The sequence below is a fragment of the Pogoniulus pusillus genome, chromosome 29 (genome assembly GCF_015220805.1).
Source record: "Pogoniulus pusillus isolate bPogPus1 chromosome 29, bPogPus1.pri, whole genome shotgun sequence".
Taxonomy (NCBI): Eukaryota; Metazoa; Chordata; class Aves; order Piciformes; family Lybiidae; genus Pogoniulus; species Pogoniulus pusillus.
Genome location: NC_087292.1, coordinates 13,294,914 through 13,314,199, shown reverse-complemented (window position 1 = coordinate 13,314,199; position 19,286 = coordinate 13,294,914). Strand labels below are relative to the sequence as shown.

The window sequence follows — 19,286 nt, the reverse complement described above, 5'->3', positions numbered from 1 at the left end:
TTATACCACACAAAACTAAATGTGAAATCTGTTTCTAGTAAAAGCCATGAAATGTAGCATATTAGGGTCACGGCCTGAAACACACTGAACTGGATATCGTTAGGTTTTGGCTGGGGTTTTTTTAGCATAAACACTATGATTTTTTAAAATAATCTCATCATCATATTTATTTCTTTAGTAAGCAAAGGATTATTTTGCTTGCAGAAAGCATAAGCATTTAAATAAAACAAGTTGGATGCCTGCTATAGGGTCCCACAATGAAACTGCTTATGACCTTGTCATTAGTCTTGTTTTCCATATTCCAGCCTCAAACTAAACGCTAATAAGGCTTTTAGAAAGGAGGGGTATGAATTTTAAAAAGCTTAGCTCTCTCTGGTTTGAACCAGAGTTCAGCTTACATTAACATTAGATGAATTTCCAACCAAATATTTTACTAAACCAGAAATGTGTGCTTATTCAGTTGTCTTTCTGCTACACTGAGGAGAAATTTAAAGCAATATATAAGACGTCTTACTTTGTCCCTTCAATATTTAATTACTTTTAGGAGGAAGGACTATTTCTTTGGTTAGAAAATGGCAAATGCAGTTGACATAACATACGGGGCTTAATTATATCTTGCATGAGCCAGAGCCTTACTGAAAAGCAGCAGAAGTGTATTTATACAACTCTAAGCCATGTGAAGCCTCAGGGGTCAGCCCACTGGGCAACTGATAGATTTGAGACTCTCCAAGCCTTTTCCTCCTTGTCTTACAGGCAGCAAAAAATTATCCCACATGGCACACACTCCCAAGGCAGCATCCTGACAATGTGGTGCGAAGTCTTTTTCTCCTGCCCTGCCCTCCAAACCCAAGCACAGCAGACCAGAGGCCAGTCTTGCTATTTTGACAACCACTGTGCTGCATTAATCCAAAGTACAGCTGCAGCCAAGTTTACCTGTCCGTCCCTGAACTAGCCATGACTGCTCCCCAGGACTCTGCTCTGTAGGTCTTCAGGCCCACACAGTTTAAAAAGAGGAGAAAATGAAAACATGAACTGCTGTTACCAAAGATGGTATGAAGAGAAAGGGCAGAGACAGGTACTTGAAGGGCAGAGAGAAGAAATGCGTTTTTGTGGAGCAGTCTCCAATTACAATGGCCCTGTGCAGCCTGCTGCTGTATCTAACCAAAAGCAAGACTGCTCTCAGGTTGCTGGGTTGGGACAAATCCTTCCTGCTTTTCAGCCATATGTATGAAACCAAGAAAGCAAGCAAGCATCTGTAGCCTTCTGTCTGAAATACTGAGCAGTGCGGGTTTTTCACTCTTCAGCTGTGGGGAAGGGAAGATGCTGGCACTGAGCAGAGGGGACGTTTGCCACTGCAGTGCCACATTGTGTTTTGCTGCCCTGCTGGCTCATGCTGCCTGTGAGCATATGTCCCTTATCAGGCAGCAGCAATGCTCCTTGTCCTTGCTGCAAGCCCAAATCTCTCCTCTGGAAGACCCCCATGGAGCTGCAGGGCCATGCAGATGGCTCACAGAGAAAAAGGAATCACTGGAGATGTCTTAGCAGCATGACAGCAGCAGCCAGCGTGTGACTCCTGATCCACATTGTCACAAAAGAAATTTGGACTCAACCTTGTATTTCTTAAGATGGTTGACTTTGACTCTGGAGTGAGGGAGGCACCCTTCATTTGCAGAATTTGGTTCAAGTCAAAAGAGGGTATGAGCAGTGAGTCGCAAGCACAAGTTATATAACCTGCAGCATGTAACAGAGCCAAGCAGGCACTTAAAAATGCAAAAGTATGAACTTAAAGAGCATTTCCTGCACTGATGACCTTAAATCATTTATGTGGGACAGGTTCAAGGATCACGTGCAAGAAATTTGATGTTGCTCATGACATCTTCTATTTGGACACTGAGGAAGCAGAAACCATGCAACACAAACAATCTGGTGCCACGTGTCACAAAGGTTCGGGGAACACGGGCAAAGGAAGAACAAACAACTCTGAAAGCTTACCTTGTGCCCACCGTGTTGCGACTTCTCCGTCACCAGAAACCTGACAATCGTCTCCCATCTGCCCAGGGTCTGGGGATCCCACGCAGTCACCACCAGGATCAGCTGCTTTGAGGGCATCTGCACGTGGTGGGCAGCGTACATGGTCCCATCGGCCCTCACCTTGAAGTCCAGGCTGTTGGTCTCGTAGCGAACTCCCTTGTTACCGGCACAGTTATTAAATTTTACTAGGACAGAGAGTAAGGGATGGGAGAAACCTGTGAGATTGGTGCGATAAGGAAAGCAATCAAACACAAGTTTCAGACATTTAATTTTCACCAATGTCTTCCTATATCTCTAATAACCATCAAGGAAATGATTTAACTGTTTCTTCGACCTTTCAGGAGTGCTCTTGTGCTTTATCTCTGTTCCCCAGGGCAGACGTTGTAAGCCATTTTTAAAGGATTTGATACAGTTTCATTAGATCTCAAACACAGCTGTTCCCCATTTCTACAAGTGGATTTCTCCCTTGTTGCCATTATCTTTTAAATTCGACTGGAGTCTATTACCCACACTGTGGGTTATTTTTTTTTTTGCACAAAACGTTCTCCATTTCCCTAACCCTTCAATAACCTACTTACCAGATAGCCTATTTGCACATTCTTAACCGAAATTCAAGAGCCCATAACAATTCCATTATCAGAAATATAAAAACAAGAATGAAGAAGAAAAAAAAGAAAAGAATAAAATAAATTTAAGCTGTTCTGCAGAATGCTGCTGGAGCCAGGCGCCCCAAAAGCATGGCTGCAATCCCACCCTGGGTGACCCTTCCACACATGCCAGCTACTGCAGAGGAGCTCTAAACGTGGGCTAGTTTGAGCCTAGCTGGGATATTTTGGTGAGAAGAATTAGACTATAGGCTGTGAAAAGGAAACAATGGTGATGGATACTGCACTCATAGGCTTGCTAAGATGGGTAAGAACAAGAACATAAACATAGATAAGGGAGCATGTCTCTGGGGCTGCATGAAGTTCTCTCTCTAACCTAACCTACCATCTGTGTGACTAATCCTTCCGCTTCCTAACCCCCCTGGACGATCCTCCAAACTATCTTGAGCATAAGGCAAAGTCTGGGGTAAGGTAGAGGAGTGGGAGAAGGGGGAAGGGTGGTTGGGAGCCCCTCCTGGGGACTCAGGTTTCTGGGAGGGCTGTTGTGCTTCTGTATTGCCTTTTTAACGTGTATATTTCTGTATATATTGCAAATATCTGCTCGTGTATTGTGCTAAGCTGTAAATACAAAGCTTCATTCAAATTTCCAGAGCCCCTGAGTCTACTCTGGGTGATTTTCCAAAGCGTGTGTGGGGGCAGGGAACACCCAAACCATCACAAATATTTCTCCTGACAAACCACAGCATGTCATTTCAAAGCCTACACTGTCAGATCAAAGCTCCCCAGTTGCTGCTATTTTTATTTGCAGAACTTTCTTTTCGGTCAAATTCTTTCCTAGACTATTTTTATCGGCATTTTGAAACATGTCACATATATTAGGCTGGAAAAAACCCCAAACTATGACATGACAAAATTGACAAATCTGATAGAAAGTGAACCTGCAGCTAATCACACAGGAAACAAAACACTTTCTGCCATTTGAGTAATCCACGGGGCAGAACACACATGTGGTGAAGGAAAACATACTGTAGTGGTAAAAACATCTCAAGTGAGTGAGAGTGGATGCACAGCGCTCTAGCTGGCATCCTTACATGGGCTCTGGAAGCTGTGGCTTTTGAGTGCTCAGCAGCAATGCTCCTGCTCTGACCTGAGATAAGGAAAACCTGCTGGTCCAAGTCGCAGGCAGCTTCAGCAGGCATTTCATTTTTGCACAAGAAAAGCTAGCTCAGATGAACGCTACCCAGACTGGCTGTGGCGGCACAAGGGATGCAGTGGCAATCCAGGAGAGAGAAGCTCCTGGACTAGTCTAACCTGTACTCTGCACTGGTTAGACCACACCTTGAGTGCTGTGTTCAGTTCTGGGCCCCCCAGTTTAGAAGGGACATCGAGATGCTTGAGCGTGTCCAGAGAAGGGCGACGAGGCTGGGGAGAGGCCTTGAGCACAGCCCTACGAGGAGAGGCTGAGGGAGCTGGGATTGGTTAGCCTGGAGAAGAGGAGGCTCAGGGGTGACCTTATTGCTGTCTACAACCACCTGAAGGGTGGTTGTGGCCAGGGGGAGGTTGCTCTCTTCTCTCAGGTGGCCAGCACCAGAACAAGAGGACACAGCCTCAGGCTGCACCAGGGGAGATTTAGGCTGGAGGTGAGGAGAAAGTTCTTCACTGAGAGAGTCATTGGACACTGGAATGGGCTGCCCGGGGAGGTGGTGGAGTCGCCGTCCCTGGGGCTGTTCAAGGCAGGACTGGACGTGGCACTTGGTGCCATGGTCTAGCCTTGAGCTCTGTGGTAAAGGGTTGGACTTGATGATCTATGAGGTCTCTTCCAACCTTGGTGATACTGTGATACTGTGATAGTTTCACCCCAAATGTCCCCTTCCCTGCAAACCACAGATGAATGCTTCTGCAGCGCTGCTTTGAGGTGAATCAGGGACTAATCTGGATTGAAATAAAACTATGCAAGGGATGGCACAGGCGAAAGAAAAAAGCAGCCAGAAAACTGCTCAACCAGTCCTGCTGCCAAAGCCCCTGGTGCCATCACAGTGTGGAGAAACGAGGAGCAGAATGTAATGGAGGAGGGGAAAATCTGTCCCCTCGTTCATCAAACTGCACCTCTCAATAACTGGGTGCTGTGCTTAAGTGTAACTATAGATCTTCCAACGGCTCTCCATGCTACATATTTATTTGGACCAGATTTGTACATTTTGATGTGTGTGTGGTGGGAACTGTTGCCTGAAGCCACAGTAATTATTGGGCACAAAGAACATTGCTTTGTAAAAAGAAGATGAATAAAGATATCTACTACATGAAACCCCCATGGGTAATGCTTTTAAGCAACTTCATTGTCATTAGCTACAAGCATTAAAACCTTACTTAATGTGGAATCCAGGGCAAACAGAAATCCTTTTGCTTTGTTTCAGAAAATGGGGGTTTGCCCATCTTCACTTTTTCCTGTAGCTCAGACAGTAGCAAACAACCTCCAAGCCTACCTCTTCTGAGATGCTTTAGGTAAGGTATCAGACCAGTTATCTCTGCTTTCTATCTCTAGAAGCATAATAAAGGTTTCTCAATGGAACAAAGCTTCTCCTGCATTACTCAAAGTTTAAATTGAACTTTGATCACAAATTTAAGGACATTACTCAGTTGCTACTTTGACCACAGCTTGAAGTCCTTAGGACTGTCAGAGCACTGGGCAGATATTCAGTGGCCTGGAGGAGGGGACCTGTCTTATAAAGGTGAGAACACCATCCAGATAAAAAATTAAGAAGAAAGCCTACAAGACTGTGTCTTCCATAGTTTCCAGAAAATCTAGGGATTATTTCAAAATTCAAAGCTCAGATCACAGAATCAAGCAGGTTGGAAGAGATCTCCAAGATCATCCAGTCCAACCCAGTCCTATCCAATCAACCAGACCATGGCACTAAGGGCCTCATCCAGGCTTCTTTTTTTAACACTTCCAGGGACAGTGACTCCACCACCTCCCTGGGCAGCCCATTCCAATGCCAATCACTCTCTCTGCCAACAACTTCCTTCTAACATCCAACTTAAACCTCCCCCAGCACAATTTGAGACTGTGTCCCCTTGTTCTGGTGCTGGGTGCCTGGCAGAAGAGACCAACCCCACCTGGCTACAGCCTCCCTTCAGGCAGTTGTAGAGAGCAATGAGGTCTGCCCTGAGCCTCCTCTTCTGCAGGCTGCACACCCTCAGCTCCCTCAGCCTCTCCTCACAGGGCTGTGTTCCAGGCCCCTCACCAGCTTTGTTGCCCTTCTCTGGACACATTCCAGCACCTCAACATCTCTCTTGAACTGAGGAGCCCAGAACAGGACCCAGCACTCAAGGTGTGGCTGAGTATAGAGGCAGAAGAACCTCCCTTGCCCTGCTGGCCACACTGTTCCTGATCCATGCCAAGATGCTAATGGCGCTCTTGGCCACCTGGGCACACTGCTGGCTCATGTTCAGCTACTCTCTACCAGTACCCTCAGGTCCCTTTCTCCTTTTATGATCAAGTTACCTGCCTAGTGAATGTGGGGAAGGCTGTGGATGTAGTCTACCTGGACTTCAGCAAAGCCTTTGATACCATCTGCCAAAACAAGCTCCTGGAAAAGCTGGCAGTTCATGGCTTGGACAGATGTACAGTTTGGAACCCAAACTTTAGAATGCATAAGACAGCACTGACACTTCAAACTGCACCACCATCAGAGGTGGAGCTCAGGCCCTAATCAGTGTGCTGTGTCCCATACAGCACATCAGCCATCCCACCCAACCCCCAACCACTGCTGGGGGCTACCAGTCCACTCTAGCAAGCCAGTGATTGAGGTCAACTAACACACAGCAGCTCATCTTCTGATGGTCAACATTTCTTATCCCTCAACATGAAGTTTCACTTCTAAATGGCCTGCTGGGGACAACATGCAGTCAACACTAACTGCAAAGCTCTGCAGTGCTACCATCATTCTGGTCATATAAGCAATCTTAGGTCAGTTCTAAGACCCACACCAGGTCCTGCTCACTTGAACAGTAGACACAGCTTTTAGACTAGTCTGAACAATACAAATTCATGAAAGCACTGAATGAGGCTAAATACACAGATGGGTTGGTGGTACCTACAAGAACCAGTGATGCACACTGGAGAAAGCAGGATGGCCTCAGAGACCAGCATGGTGGCCAGCTATCAGAAAAGATGTCCTCAGGGACCACCCTGCTGCAAGACCTCAGGTACTTCTGCAAATTCCCCCACATTCACAGCTATAATCAGTATGTGTGAACACACTGAGTGCTTTGCTGCTAATATGTTATTTATTTTTAGCACCAGGCCACCAGTGTTCTTAGAAATGAGGTCCATCAGCTGGAGTATCATGGCACTCCTCTGCTACATATGGGCAACACAAAAAGCAAGTTCCACCTATACCTCCTGAAGTATCCACACGTCACAGACAGAAACACATTGGAAGAAGAGGGAAAGGAGTGATGACTGCACATTAAAAACAGTTCAGAGCTTGCTTTGATTTTATTGAGATTAAAAGAAAGTCCTACAGTGCAGTGGCTGTCTGAGAAAGAAAAATAAAGACAAATCCTTTCCTATCTGTGGAGGTAGTGATTTCAGCACTCAAAGTACTTAAACATCTGCTTAAGACACAGCGCATGGCTCCAATATGCTGCTCTGGTGTCATATGTCACCATGTCGACTTTTATGCTCCATTATCTAAAAACGGCTACCTCTTAGACAAAGTCCCTCTGTGACTTGCTAATTACTTCCATTAGTTTAAAACAAACTTGACTAGAGATGGAGAAAATCCTGAGAGAAATTAAGCCTAATTTTTAAAACAGGCAACGTCTCTGCTCTGCTTTGCTCTTCTCAGGTAGAGCAGGTAGATGCTCAGCAATGAATGAACACATCCAGCTCCCATCAGAGAGTCCTCAGGAGCTGCACACACGTAAAGGCTTATGGAATCATAGAAGCACAGAATGGTGGGGGTTGGAAAGGACCTCTGGAGATGATCTAGTCCAACCTTCTGCTAGAGCAGACTGCAGAGGAACATGTCTAGGTAGGCTTTGAAAGTGTCCAGAGAAAGAGACTCCACAACCATTCTGGGCAGGCTATTCCAAGGCTTTAGAACTCTCACACGAAAGAAGTTTCTCCTTAGGTTCAAGTGAACCCCCCTGTATCCTAGTTTACACCCATTATGACTTGTCCCATCACTGGCCACTACTGAGAAGAGCCCAGTCCCATCCTCATGACTTCCATCCTTCAGATATTTCTAGGCCTCAAGAACGTATGGATTCACAGAACCATACACAGAAGGGACCTCAAAAGATCATCTGGTCCAGCTCCCCTGCCAGAGCAGGATCACCTAGAGCAGATCACACTGGAATGCATCCAGATAGTTCTTGAATCCATCTCCAAAGAGGGAGACTCCACAACCTCCCTGAGCAGCTGGTTCCATAGCATTTAGTCACTATGAGGGAGCACAATTTGCACAGCTGTCTGAGGAGCACCTCACCTGGGTGGCTTTGCAGAAGATTTTTAACCACACAGGATTTCAGAAGCTCATCAGGATCTCAGTATTTGGGATCACCACAGCCAGCTACTGCCAGGGCAAGCTGTGGCCACTGCTCTAGGCAGCGCTTATGCATGGCACAGAAAACACATCTGCAGCGCCGTGCAGTGCACTGCTCACACTGTGCTCACACAACTGCCAGGATGCTCGGCAGAAATCCTGTGCTCACCCTCTTTGCTGCCCTGTCTAAAAGACCTCTTGGGGTGTTGCATGACTACTGAGATGTACTCCAATACATACATACACACATCTACACCCTCCAGACATCATATATACACAATATTTTTTCCCAGTATAGGTTTGGAAATATTTTATCCAAGTATAATTTTTTTTGGGAAAAAAAATATCGAATTACTGTTCTACAATAAATGACACAGCTCAAGGGAAGGAGAGCTCCTCCCTATTTTCAAATTCCACCTCTTACCTCTACTCTTTGCTGGGGACAGAGTGGCTGGAAAGCAGCCAGGCAGAGAGGGACCTAGAGGCACTGGTAGAGAGTAGCTGAAGATAAGCCAGCAGTGTGCCCAGGTGGCCACGAGTGCCAATGGCATCCTGGCCTGCATCAGGAACACTGTGGCCAGCAGGGCAAGGGAGGTCATTCTGCCCCTTCACTCGGCACTGGTCAGGCCACATCTTGAGTGCTGTGTCCAGTTCTGGGTTCCTCAGTTCAAGAGTGATGTTGAGGTCCTGGAATGAGTCCAGAGAAGTGTGACAAAGCTGGTGAGGGGCCTGGAGCACAGCCCTGTGAGGAGAGGCTGAGGGAGCTGCTGGAGAAGAGGAGGCTCAGGGGTGATCTCATTGCTGTCTACAACTACCTAAAGGGAGGCTGTAGCCAGGTGGGGTTGGTCTCTTCTGCCAGGCAACCAGCAACAGTACAAGGGGACACAGTCTCAAGTTGTGCTGGGGGAGGTCTAGGCTGGATGTTAGGAGGAAGTTCTTCACAGAGAGAGTGATTGGCATTGGAATGGGCTGCCTGGGGAGGTGGTGTAGTTACCATCCTTGGAGGTGTTGAAGCAAAGCCTGGCTGAGGCACTTAGTGCCATGGTCTGGTTGCTTGTCTAGGGCTGGGTGCTAGGTTGGACTGGATGATCTTGGAGGTCTCTTCCAACCTGCTTGATTCTATGATATTAAAATCTCATCCACTGGCAGCAAACTTTTGCCCTCTGCTTTTTCTCCTTTAGAAAGCTTCCAGTCTCTGTAATTTGCAGCTGATGCAACTCTTGACTTGAAAATAATTTAATAAACAACCAAACATTGCCTCTGTTTACTAAACTTAGATGTCTCCATGGACAGAAATCCATCTTTCCTTGACCAGTTTGAAGTCTAGAGAATAGTGCATGAATTTAACATTCAGAAGCTGCAGCATCAGTAATTAGGATTTCAGATAAACAGCACAGCCACACATCTATCATTTTTTCACAGGATGGCAGGAAAAAATAATAAAAAAAAAAAGGAATAACTTTTTTTTTCTTTAATATACTCTGGAAAAATGTTCAGTGATGCTTATCGAAAGCTTATGCTGAAAACAGCCTCAAATGCCTGATGGAAAAAAAAACCCACAACAAACCACCAAGAAGGCACCCTCATTAGCAGGCTTTTAGGTTTAACCCTTTACCCTCATCATTTTTAATTGCTTCTCTCTGTGCAAGGAGGAAGTATGACAATTTGATATATTGAAACAGGTATTGAGTGATAGGCTGGAAAGCTGCAGGAGGCTGCAGCAAACTGCTGGGTATCTGAACGAAAGAAATCAAAAAAGAAGGTGTTTTTTTCTTCAAAAAGGAAACAGGGTGAACCAAAAAAAAAAAGATTCAGCAAGTTTTGCATTGTTCCCTTTTATTATTAGCTTGTTAAACTAGCTGGACAGAGTCAAATGATCAAGGGAGGACCTGGAAAGATGTACGAATACACTGAACTTCCTTGCCCCTCAAATGTCTGAGAAATAGATTGAATTTAATAGGACTATAAATGGTATAAACCCAAGAATTCGCTTGAAGTCTTATCCTTCTGGATTCTCCTTTAACTTCTCCCAGTCCATTAAAAAGTGCCCCCTCTGGCAAGCTGCACAGGGTTGTTAGAGCAGGAGGGATAATATTTATTAGGCTCTACCCCCCGGCGGGACATCGTCCCACGGTTCAGGATATGGGTCCCTTCAGGATTCTGTTTTTCACCATGTTTTCAAGGATTATTGCTGCCAAGATGCTCCTTCCCTGATGAACTTCAAAGCAGCAAATGCACACCACTATTTACTGCAGGATCCTATCTGCTTTTCATGCTGCGTCTCTCCAACAGCTCCCTTTACACCCGGTGCGACTGTGATAAAGCTAAGCCACCAAATCCAGTCCTCACACCACTTCTGCAAACACTGTTAAGATGAGGATGGCTTAATGGTAACATCTGGAAATTTCAGATACTCAGGTAGCCTGCAGAGCCCTGAGCATGTGCAGCAATGTGCCTTTTGTGTGTTCTTTAGCAAATCACTTGTTTTCCTGCCCTGGCACTTCTGGCCCTATGCTCCCATATATCTGCAATCATCCATCCTCTGGCTTCTGTGAGGCAGAGGCAGCCCTGGCCAGAATTCTCCTGGTGACACCACATCAGGCATTGAAAAAACCCCAGCTCCTAGCAGATAGGAAGCTGTTGTCTATGACAGGCATGGGATTGAGAGCAGCCCTGTGGAGAAGGACTTTGGGGTACTGATGGATAAAAAGCTGGACATGAGCTGGCACCGTAAGCTCACAGCCTTAAAGCCAACCATATCCTGGGCTGCATCCCCAACAGTGAAGGCAGCAGGTAGAGAGAGGGGATTCTGCCCCTCTGCTCCACTCTGCTGAGACCCCACCTGCATTGCCGGGTCCAGCTCTGGAGTCTTCAACAAAAGAAAAACACTGATCTGTAGGAGTGGGGTGAGAGGAGGCCACAACAATGATGTGAGGGCTGGAACCCCTTAGCTGAGAGAGCAGGCTGAGAGAGTTGGGGTTGTTCAGCCTGGAGTAAAGAAGGCACTGGTGAGACCTTATCATGGCCTCTCGGTAATGAAAGGGACTGCTAAGAAAGATGGGGACAGACATTTAAGCAGGACAAACTGTGGCAGGACAATGGTTAATGGGTTTAAAGTGAAAGATGGAGATTTACACAATGCAAAGAAGAAATTTTTTACACTGAGAGCGATGAAACATAAGCTCTGGTTGGCCAGAGAGGTGGTCAGATGCCCCATTCCTGAAACTATTCCAGATTATTCTTCCCCTATACTCAGCACTGGTCAGGCCACACCTTGAGTCTTGTGTCCAGTTCTGGGCCCCTCAATTCAAGAGAGATGTTGAGATACTGGAAGGTGTCCAGAGAAGGGCAAAGAAGATGGCTGGGGGTCTGGAACACAGCCCTGTGAGAAGAGGCTGAGGGAGCTGGGGGTGTGCAGCCTGGAGAAGAGGAGGCTCAGAGCAGACCTCATGGCTGTCTACAACTACCTGAAGGGAGGCTGTAGCCAGGTGAGATTGTCTCTTCTGCCAGGCAACCAGCAACAGAACAAGGGGACACAGTCTCAAGTTGTGCCAGGAGAGGTCTCAGCTGCATGTTAGGAGGAAGTTGTTGGCAGAGAGAGTGATTGGCATTGAAATGGGCTGCCCAGGGAGGTGGTGGAGTTGCCATCCCTGGAAGTGTTCAAGCAAAGCCTGGCTGAGGCACTTAGTGCCATGGTCTATTTGACAGGATAGAGCTGGGAGATAGGTTGGACTGGCTGATCTTGGAGGTTTCTTCCAACCTGGTTGATTCTATGATTCTGTGATTGTCTGGGGTTCTGGGCAACCTGCTCTAGTTGCAGATGTCCCTGCTCCCTGCAGAGAAATTGGACTATATGAGCTTCAGAAATACTTTGAACCCAAACCATCCTAAGACTCCATGTGAAACCATCATGTAACCAAAATGTGCATGCACTCCTGGGCACACCGTGAGTGCATTACTCCTCACAAACCGATTTCTCCATTAAGTGGTCATGTGAAACAGAGCACACTGTGCCTGACTGGAAAGCAATCATACAGCATAAACTTTTACATGGCTACATCTTTGAGGCCTCTTTCTTTCCGTTCAAGCAGCCCCTCTGCGGTTCTGCGAGTAAAACTGTTGTACAGCAGCGGAACAAACTGCAGTCAAGTGAATTCCCTGCGGCCACAGTGGAAATCTCCAGCAAAGCTGGGATCTGAATCCTAAAATTCAGGCTCCTCATTTATCATTCAGACATATAGGTTAATCAAATACAAGAGATAAAAATCCTAAATGACAAACTCAGACTTTTACAGGCCCTTTGAAAAGCAAACAGAGGCAGACTCTTATCCCTACAAACCCCTGGCATGTTTCCACGTGAGCACTGGGTAAGGAAATTAAAAAATGTCACACAGCTTATTATTGCAGTTGTTTTGCAAAATGAAGTCCCATGACCAAATGTCAATACATGTAAACACTAAAATAGCAGGCTAATGCTGAAAGGGAGGCAAGAGGATTCTGCTTCTCTTGTACTAAGGACTTCTGACCACTCTGAAGGCATCTGGAGATGTTGTTCTTCCCGTGTTTTGTGGAGATCAAACCCAACTAGAGCCATTGCACAGTGCTACATATAATTCCTCAGTCCTATTTCTGTCCTACTCCTGCTTGCAGTAATTCCCGTATGTGCTTGTTTGAGCCTAGGTGGGATATTTTGGTGAGAAGAATTAGATTACAAGCTGTGAAAAGGAAAGCAATGGTGATGTCTACTTCACTCACAGGCTTGCTGAGATGTGTAAGAACAAGAACATAAACATAGATAACAGAGTCTCTGTCTTTGGGGCTGCACTTCTCTCTCTCTAACCTAACCTGCTGTCTGTCTGACTAATCCATCTGCTTCCTAACCTCCCTGGCCGATCCTCCAAACTGACCTTGAACATATGACAAAGTCTGGGGTAAGGTAGAGGGGTAGGAAGAAGGCAGAAGGGTGGTTGGGAACCCCTCCTGGGGACTCTGGTTTTCGGGAAGGCTGTTGTGTATTACTTTTTAACTTGTCTATTTCTGTCTATAGCTGTATAGACTGTAAATACCTGCTTGTATATTGTGCTAAGCTGTAAATACAAAGCTTCATTCAATTTTCCAGAGCAGCTGAGTCTATTCTAGGTGACTTTCTTAAGTGTGGTGGAGCAGGTAAGATCCAAACCATCACACCATACTATCAGACAGTACACCAGCAGAATTTGCCTCTTGCAGTAAAAAATGCTCAAGAGCTCTTCTCCTCGTGTACAATGCATGCACAGAACAAAAGGATGCCTGTAAAATCTGACAGAAACAATGTATAATTTTCATTCTTCCATTACTAATTTTATAGGTTACATTTTCAACCATATTCCCATAAAAAATATTGCACTAATAAACTCTCAGTGTCTTTATTTAATATTTATAGCATCGTGGGACAAGCAAACTCCGTGGGTAAAAGGTAAAACCGGCAATTCAAACAGCTACTTCAGAGCCTGACAGACATATCCCCAGTGCTCAAGTTTAAGAGCATACAATTTAAGAAGATGCTCTGATTCAGAAAACTGTTGGAGAGAGATGGATACCTGTTGGTTAGTATATGAATGCATATGAAAGTGTGCCTGCTCACACCCTCAGCTTCACAAAGCACTGATTATTCATTAAGTGTTCTCAGAGTGAAAAAAACCCAAATAATGAATGAGTTAAAAGAATTAATGATCTGCCCCACAGTCTCTCATCTCCTGAAAATATTTAGCATGATTTGGCATGTTCTTATTTTCTTGCAATTAATGGCACAGAAATCTGCTCCAGTGTTACCCATTTCCCATATCTCAGGTCAATGTGAAACATTGCATCCAATTTTCCAGTGCATTATTTATGATCTCTGAGCCATGACTGCTAATATTTGACTTACTGGAATAATAATAAATTACCATAACAATGTACCATATGTAATTATGGTAAACAAACCCCTTCTTTATGTATCTTCTTGTAATCTTCAGTTACAGTGAATCTTCCTATGCAGCATATCCAATAATACAACATTTGCGACATCCCTGCTATACGCTTGTTGGAAGTGACTCTGTGTGCTAGTCAACTGGTGACACCTCTGAACCAGCAGATGAGCAGCAATCTATCTCCAGCAGCAAGTAAGAATTCAAATAGCACATAAAATGAATCTACACTTTAAAAGTACATTTTGACTTTCCCCCCCCTCTACATTTCAAAACTCAACTCCCTCCATGATCACATTACCCACGCAGGTTTCGGGCACACACCGGTGAACTCCCAGCTACCTCAGGCTCATTTGCAGGCTCTTTTGCAGAACCAGGACTGCCTCCAGTTGGTTTGATATGGTTAAGCCTCGGTCATGCACAGTCATTTATTAAAAACATATCAAATACTTCTGTGGGCTTAACAGAAGTACAAAGAAAATTCATCTTTTCCAGAGCCACCTAAATGTGTTCACTTCTTCCACCTTTCTAGTCACTTTTAACAGCTCTTGCTTACACAGGGTTTCTGTTTCCACAGCCAGATGAAAAGGAACAATACATTTCAACAGACTGAAATTGGGATCCTTTAGAAAGTCATTCTGTCACCTGTACAGCCAGCCAGTAGCAACGAGGAGTGGAGAGTACATTAAAAAAAGATCTAAATCCCACTGAAACAAAACAAAACCAGCCCCACAGTAAACAAAACCCAATTCCCAGTCACTGCCTGCCTCCTTCATATTCCCACCAGTGCTATTTTTCATTTACTGGAAGCCAATCCAACTAAAATACATGTTTTTAAGGAGGGGGAAAAAAAAAGCAGCATATTTCACTTTTGGTATTGCAATTGGAGGGGAGTACAGACCCCTGGAGAGCAGGACTGTAGAACATGATAGAAAAGATGAATCACTCTGGCAACAGCCAGCCAGCCATTAATTTTCAGCAAGCCAGGAGTTGGTCCAATTAAACCAGGCTCCTTTCTCTACATTAACATGCTTTACTCGTTTTTTTTTTTTTTTTTTCCCAAGCTAAAACATCAGCTTGAGACCCCAAAGGCTTTTCTATTTAGGATCAATCAATCTACCTTGCTGCACTGTAAAACATATACTGTCAGCTCTCAGGCTAGCTCAAAAAAGAGCAACAGTGGAAAAATTTGATAAATCGACATGTTCTGGCAGTTAGTAGCAGGATTCTTCCTACACTGTCACTTATTTTTATCTGATTAGAAACAAGTATCAGTAAAGGGAATATTCGCCTCTATTCTCTTCCTGATATTTAGCGTTGGGTTAAAAGGAGTTGTTTCATCTCCCATTTTCTAAATCCAAGCCAGAAGCTTCCTGCCACTAAGGCAGAGAGATACTACCCAGATTTCAAAGGGCAGCAAGTTCGAATTGGATTTTCATGATGTGGAACTCGCATCCAAGCCTTTTCTTCAGCACAGGAACATGAACCCATCCATGTCAAAGACATTTTTCACTGCTTTCCACATTTTTATGCTCAGGGCTTTACCGTGGGTGTGCAACCTCATCTCTTGAGTTTCCAGCACCTGCTTTGGCAATGATAGCTTTATTCAGGATTTCATTGCCCATATGAGGTCCCATTATTCTCCCTCTACCCAACAGAGACATTTCAGAAGTGATTAAGTAATAAATGAGCCAGGGACTGGTGGCAGAGGCCAGTAAGAAGTCCACTGCAAAGCAGCATCCTAAGCTGAGATAACTCTGAGGATTACCCTTTTCCTCAGTGCATACCACAGTTAACTATGCTGTTGGCTTCCATTCTTGCCCTCAACAGACATCTTTACCCTTGGATAAAAAACCTTTTACAGTAGTTTCTGTATGACAGTCCAGTCCTCCTCTGCTCTTAACAGCCAGGTTGACCAAAAGACACTGGGATGTACAGTTGACATTTTAGCTTTGGATTAAAAGGACAATAAAGAGAAGCCTGGTTTGGGCAATCTTGCAACCATAAACTGCACCATGCTCTTTGGTTAATATTGAGATTTTACAGGCAACCATTTTTGTTCTTTGCTCTTTAAATTCCATGTATCTGTAAGATAGTACTGAGATTCACTATGGCACTAATGAGATCATTTTGCAATTAAAGGCTAAGTAGAAACAATCCTCTCACCACTCTACAGGAGAGTTTGGGTTCTTCTGATTAAGCAGCAGTAAATAAACCTGTTTCACTCTTGGTGCTGGTGCACAGGCTGTCTATGATTAACTCTCAAAACAAGATTGACTGACTGACCCCATGGATTAATCAATGAGTTTCTCAGCTTCAGAGCAAACTGCAAGTTGTGGGAGTTACATGCAGTAGGATGTGTTTTAATTATTATTACTACAGCACACAGCAAATAAATCCCAGGGCACTTTGTCTGAAGGTTTTACCCTTAGTGCTAATGATTTTCACAATGCTCTCATGTTTCTCAAACTACCTTCATGGAGGAAGATTTTAAACACCACTGTGCATTACTTGAGGAAAACCTACAGATTTTATGGTAGCTTAATGTGATAATTATAAAGGGAAGAAGCCATATAATTGTAGGGTAAGCTCTGGGTTATAGCAGCTGCTCACCCATCTTCCCTGTTGGCAGGAGCATCCCTGGAAGAAGCTATCACAGTATCACAGTATCATCAGGGTTGGAAGAGACCTCACAGATCATCAAGTCCAACCCTTTACCACAGAGCTCAAGTGGCTGGGGCTGTATTTGAGACAAACCCTGGGTGTGCTGCACCAAACACCTTCTACCCTGCACTCCTGGGCAGAGCAGAGAGCCCAGGCTTGCTGTCCCAGGAACACCCACACAGTGGGAGCAGTGGTGGGAAGCTGCAAGCACTCTCAACTCCCACACAGCTGCAGCCATCCCTGCCGGCTCTCACCCACCCCTCTGACAGCGACCTGGCAGCCCTGCGGGTTCTTCCTCTCTGCCACAGATCTCTTTTCAACTTGCCAGAGCTGTATTTGAAAGACATAGGGAGCTGCAGGAAGATTTTATGGAGAAAGAAAATGTGAACACAGGCCATTTGCAGCCCAGGAAAAGAAGTTGAAAGAGATGCTCCAGCCGGAGCCGTGTCAGATAGCCTCAGGCTCATCTCTTTTCATACTCTTCAAAACAAACAAACTCTCAACACCTAGAAACAGAGGGTGCACATGTCATGGGAAAGAAAAAAACCCAGAAAACCAGACACACAGACACACCAGTAAAGACACTGAACTCCTTATGGACTTGACTTGTGTGTAAACACTGACAACTTTGGGCTTGACTGTTCTCCTTTTCCTTAGCCTGGCTCAGGAGCAAATGTGCACTGAAGCAGGGAGTCAAATCACACTGCCATAAATGAGTAGATGTTTCAGGCAGGAACATTAGGAATGGAAAATTCTGTTATCTGTAAGAATCAAGGCAAGGTAGCTATATTTAACTTGCAGCTGCTGTGCACCTCTGCTTGTCAGCCTGCACAGAAAGCAGCTGCAGTCCTTACCTTCAGCTGTAGCCCACAAAAGTCTTCAGGTTTGAAAGGAAATTAATATTAGGTAGGATAAAACAGTTTGGTACCTGGTGGGCTCAACTGCTTTGACACTGGGACAAAGGCAGGGAATTTTATTTACGGATGGAGGCATCGGCTTCTGTTTCTAGCAGTGGGTCAGAGGGAGCAGGAGAGGAAAAGGCATCATTGATGCCAAAGCTGTGCTCGTAGTGGGTAATGAAAATCGGCCAAGTCAAGAGATGCCAGGGCTGCATTGCTGCTATACCATCCTGCCCCAGGGCAGACCGCCAGTGTCCACTGAACTCACCTATGGAGCAGGAAATTACCTGGAAATGTAAAACCACAACAAACCACAGCTCCATGGTGTCTAGTGCTGGCCATCACTGAATAAAAACGAACCTACTTCCCTCTGCAGCCACCCTGGAGCAGGCCATGTCCTAACAACTGCACTGCCACAGCCTCAGTGCTCGGCTGCAGATGCTTATGACAGAGACATGGTCGTGAGGTTCACTGTAATTTTCCCTTCCCTCTTTTAGGTTCATCCCCTCTGCTTCTTCTTACTACAGTTGTCTCCAGCAGAAAGGCAGCACTCCCCTCACCCGAAGAACGACCCCAGGATTCGACTAGCAACCTTAAATTTAACAAGAGTGCTTTTTAGCAGGGCTTGGTGCCGCCAATTAAAACGGAGAGAGACTAAAGGCAGTAAATTATGGAACGTGACAAATGCAGCACAAAGCACTGACGATCCCAGAAGGTATCAAATTTAGTGTTAAAGTAAAGAAACAATAGGAAAGTCCAAGACATTTCAGAGTGTAGTGAATCAAATTAAATTGCCTGAAATTCCACATGGAATACATTTGACAAATTTCTTTCCCCCTCTTCAGCTTTCTGTTTGAGATGAACTGTCGTCTGGCAGCTTCAAACGTCTGGCACAGCTTCAGCTTCAGTTTGCTGGGGCTGAATCCAAACACGAACCTGAACTTTACCAGTTCTGCTCTTTTTGTAAACATACTTGCTGTGGCTGCCAAATGCTTTCCGAAAGCACACAAAACCCAGAATCCAAAAGGAAAACATTGTCTTGCTGCAATAGAATTTGCATTTTACCACCTATGGGTAGCATCCTCGGTGCAGAGCTGTTGGGTCGATCAGAGCCCACCTTGCCCTCAATTTCCCCCCCACATTTTGTTAGGGGGCTGGAGTAGGGAGGTCCCACAGGAGGGATGCATTTGCCATGTCGCCAGCACAAGTCCATCCTGCCACTGCTTCCCCAGGGCTGCGTGGGCAGCTCATCATAAGACAATCAGCAGTAGCACTGCACAGTCGTGCTGGGCAAGACAAGCAGTAAAATGTCATTATACACGTGCCACTGATAGCAAAGACCTGTTTAGATTACCCTGGTGAGCAGTCTCGGGAACAAATTCATTTTAAGGTAGGGAACTTCAGGCAGAGGAAGAGACGGTTATAAAGAAGGTTATGATCAAATTGCTCCTGAGCACAGACAGCATCAGCTTTGATATATCAGATCTTTCTCATTTTGCTTTTAAAACAGGACTGGTTTTGCAAAATGCTCACAACAATGGCACATCTCTTTGAAGTAGGATGCAATTCTTCACCAGCAGCATCCCA

The 19,286-nt window shown here is 45.2% G+C and overlaps 1 protein-coding gene across 4 annotated transcripts in view; it reads right to left on the bottom strand.

Annotated features, from left to right (window-relative positions):
* CDH4 (cadherin 4) overlaps window positions 1-19,286 on the bottom strand; it is a 535,396-nt gene that overhangs the window by 214,964 nt on the left and 301,146 nt on the right. For all 4 annotated transcript variants that reach the window (XM_064167488.1, XM_064167487.1, XM_064167489.1 and 1 more), the window contains one exon: window positions 1,993-2,216. In XM_064167488.1, the coding sequence (XP_064023558.1) occupies window positions 1,993-2,216 (224 nt within the window). The remainder of the gene's footprint in view (window positions 1-1,992; window positions 2,217-19,286) is intronic.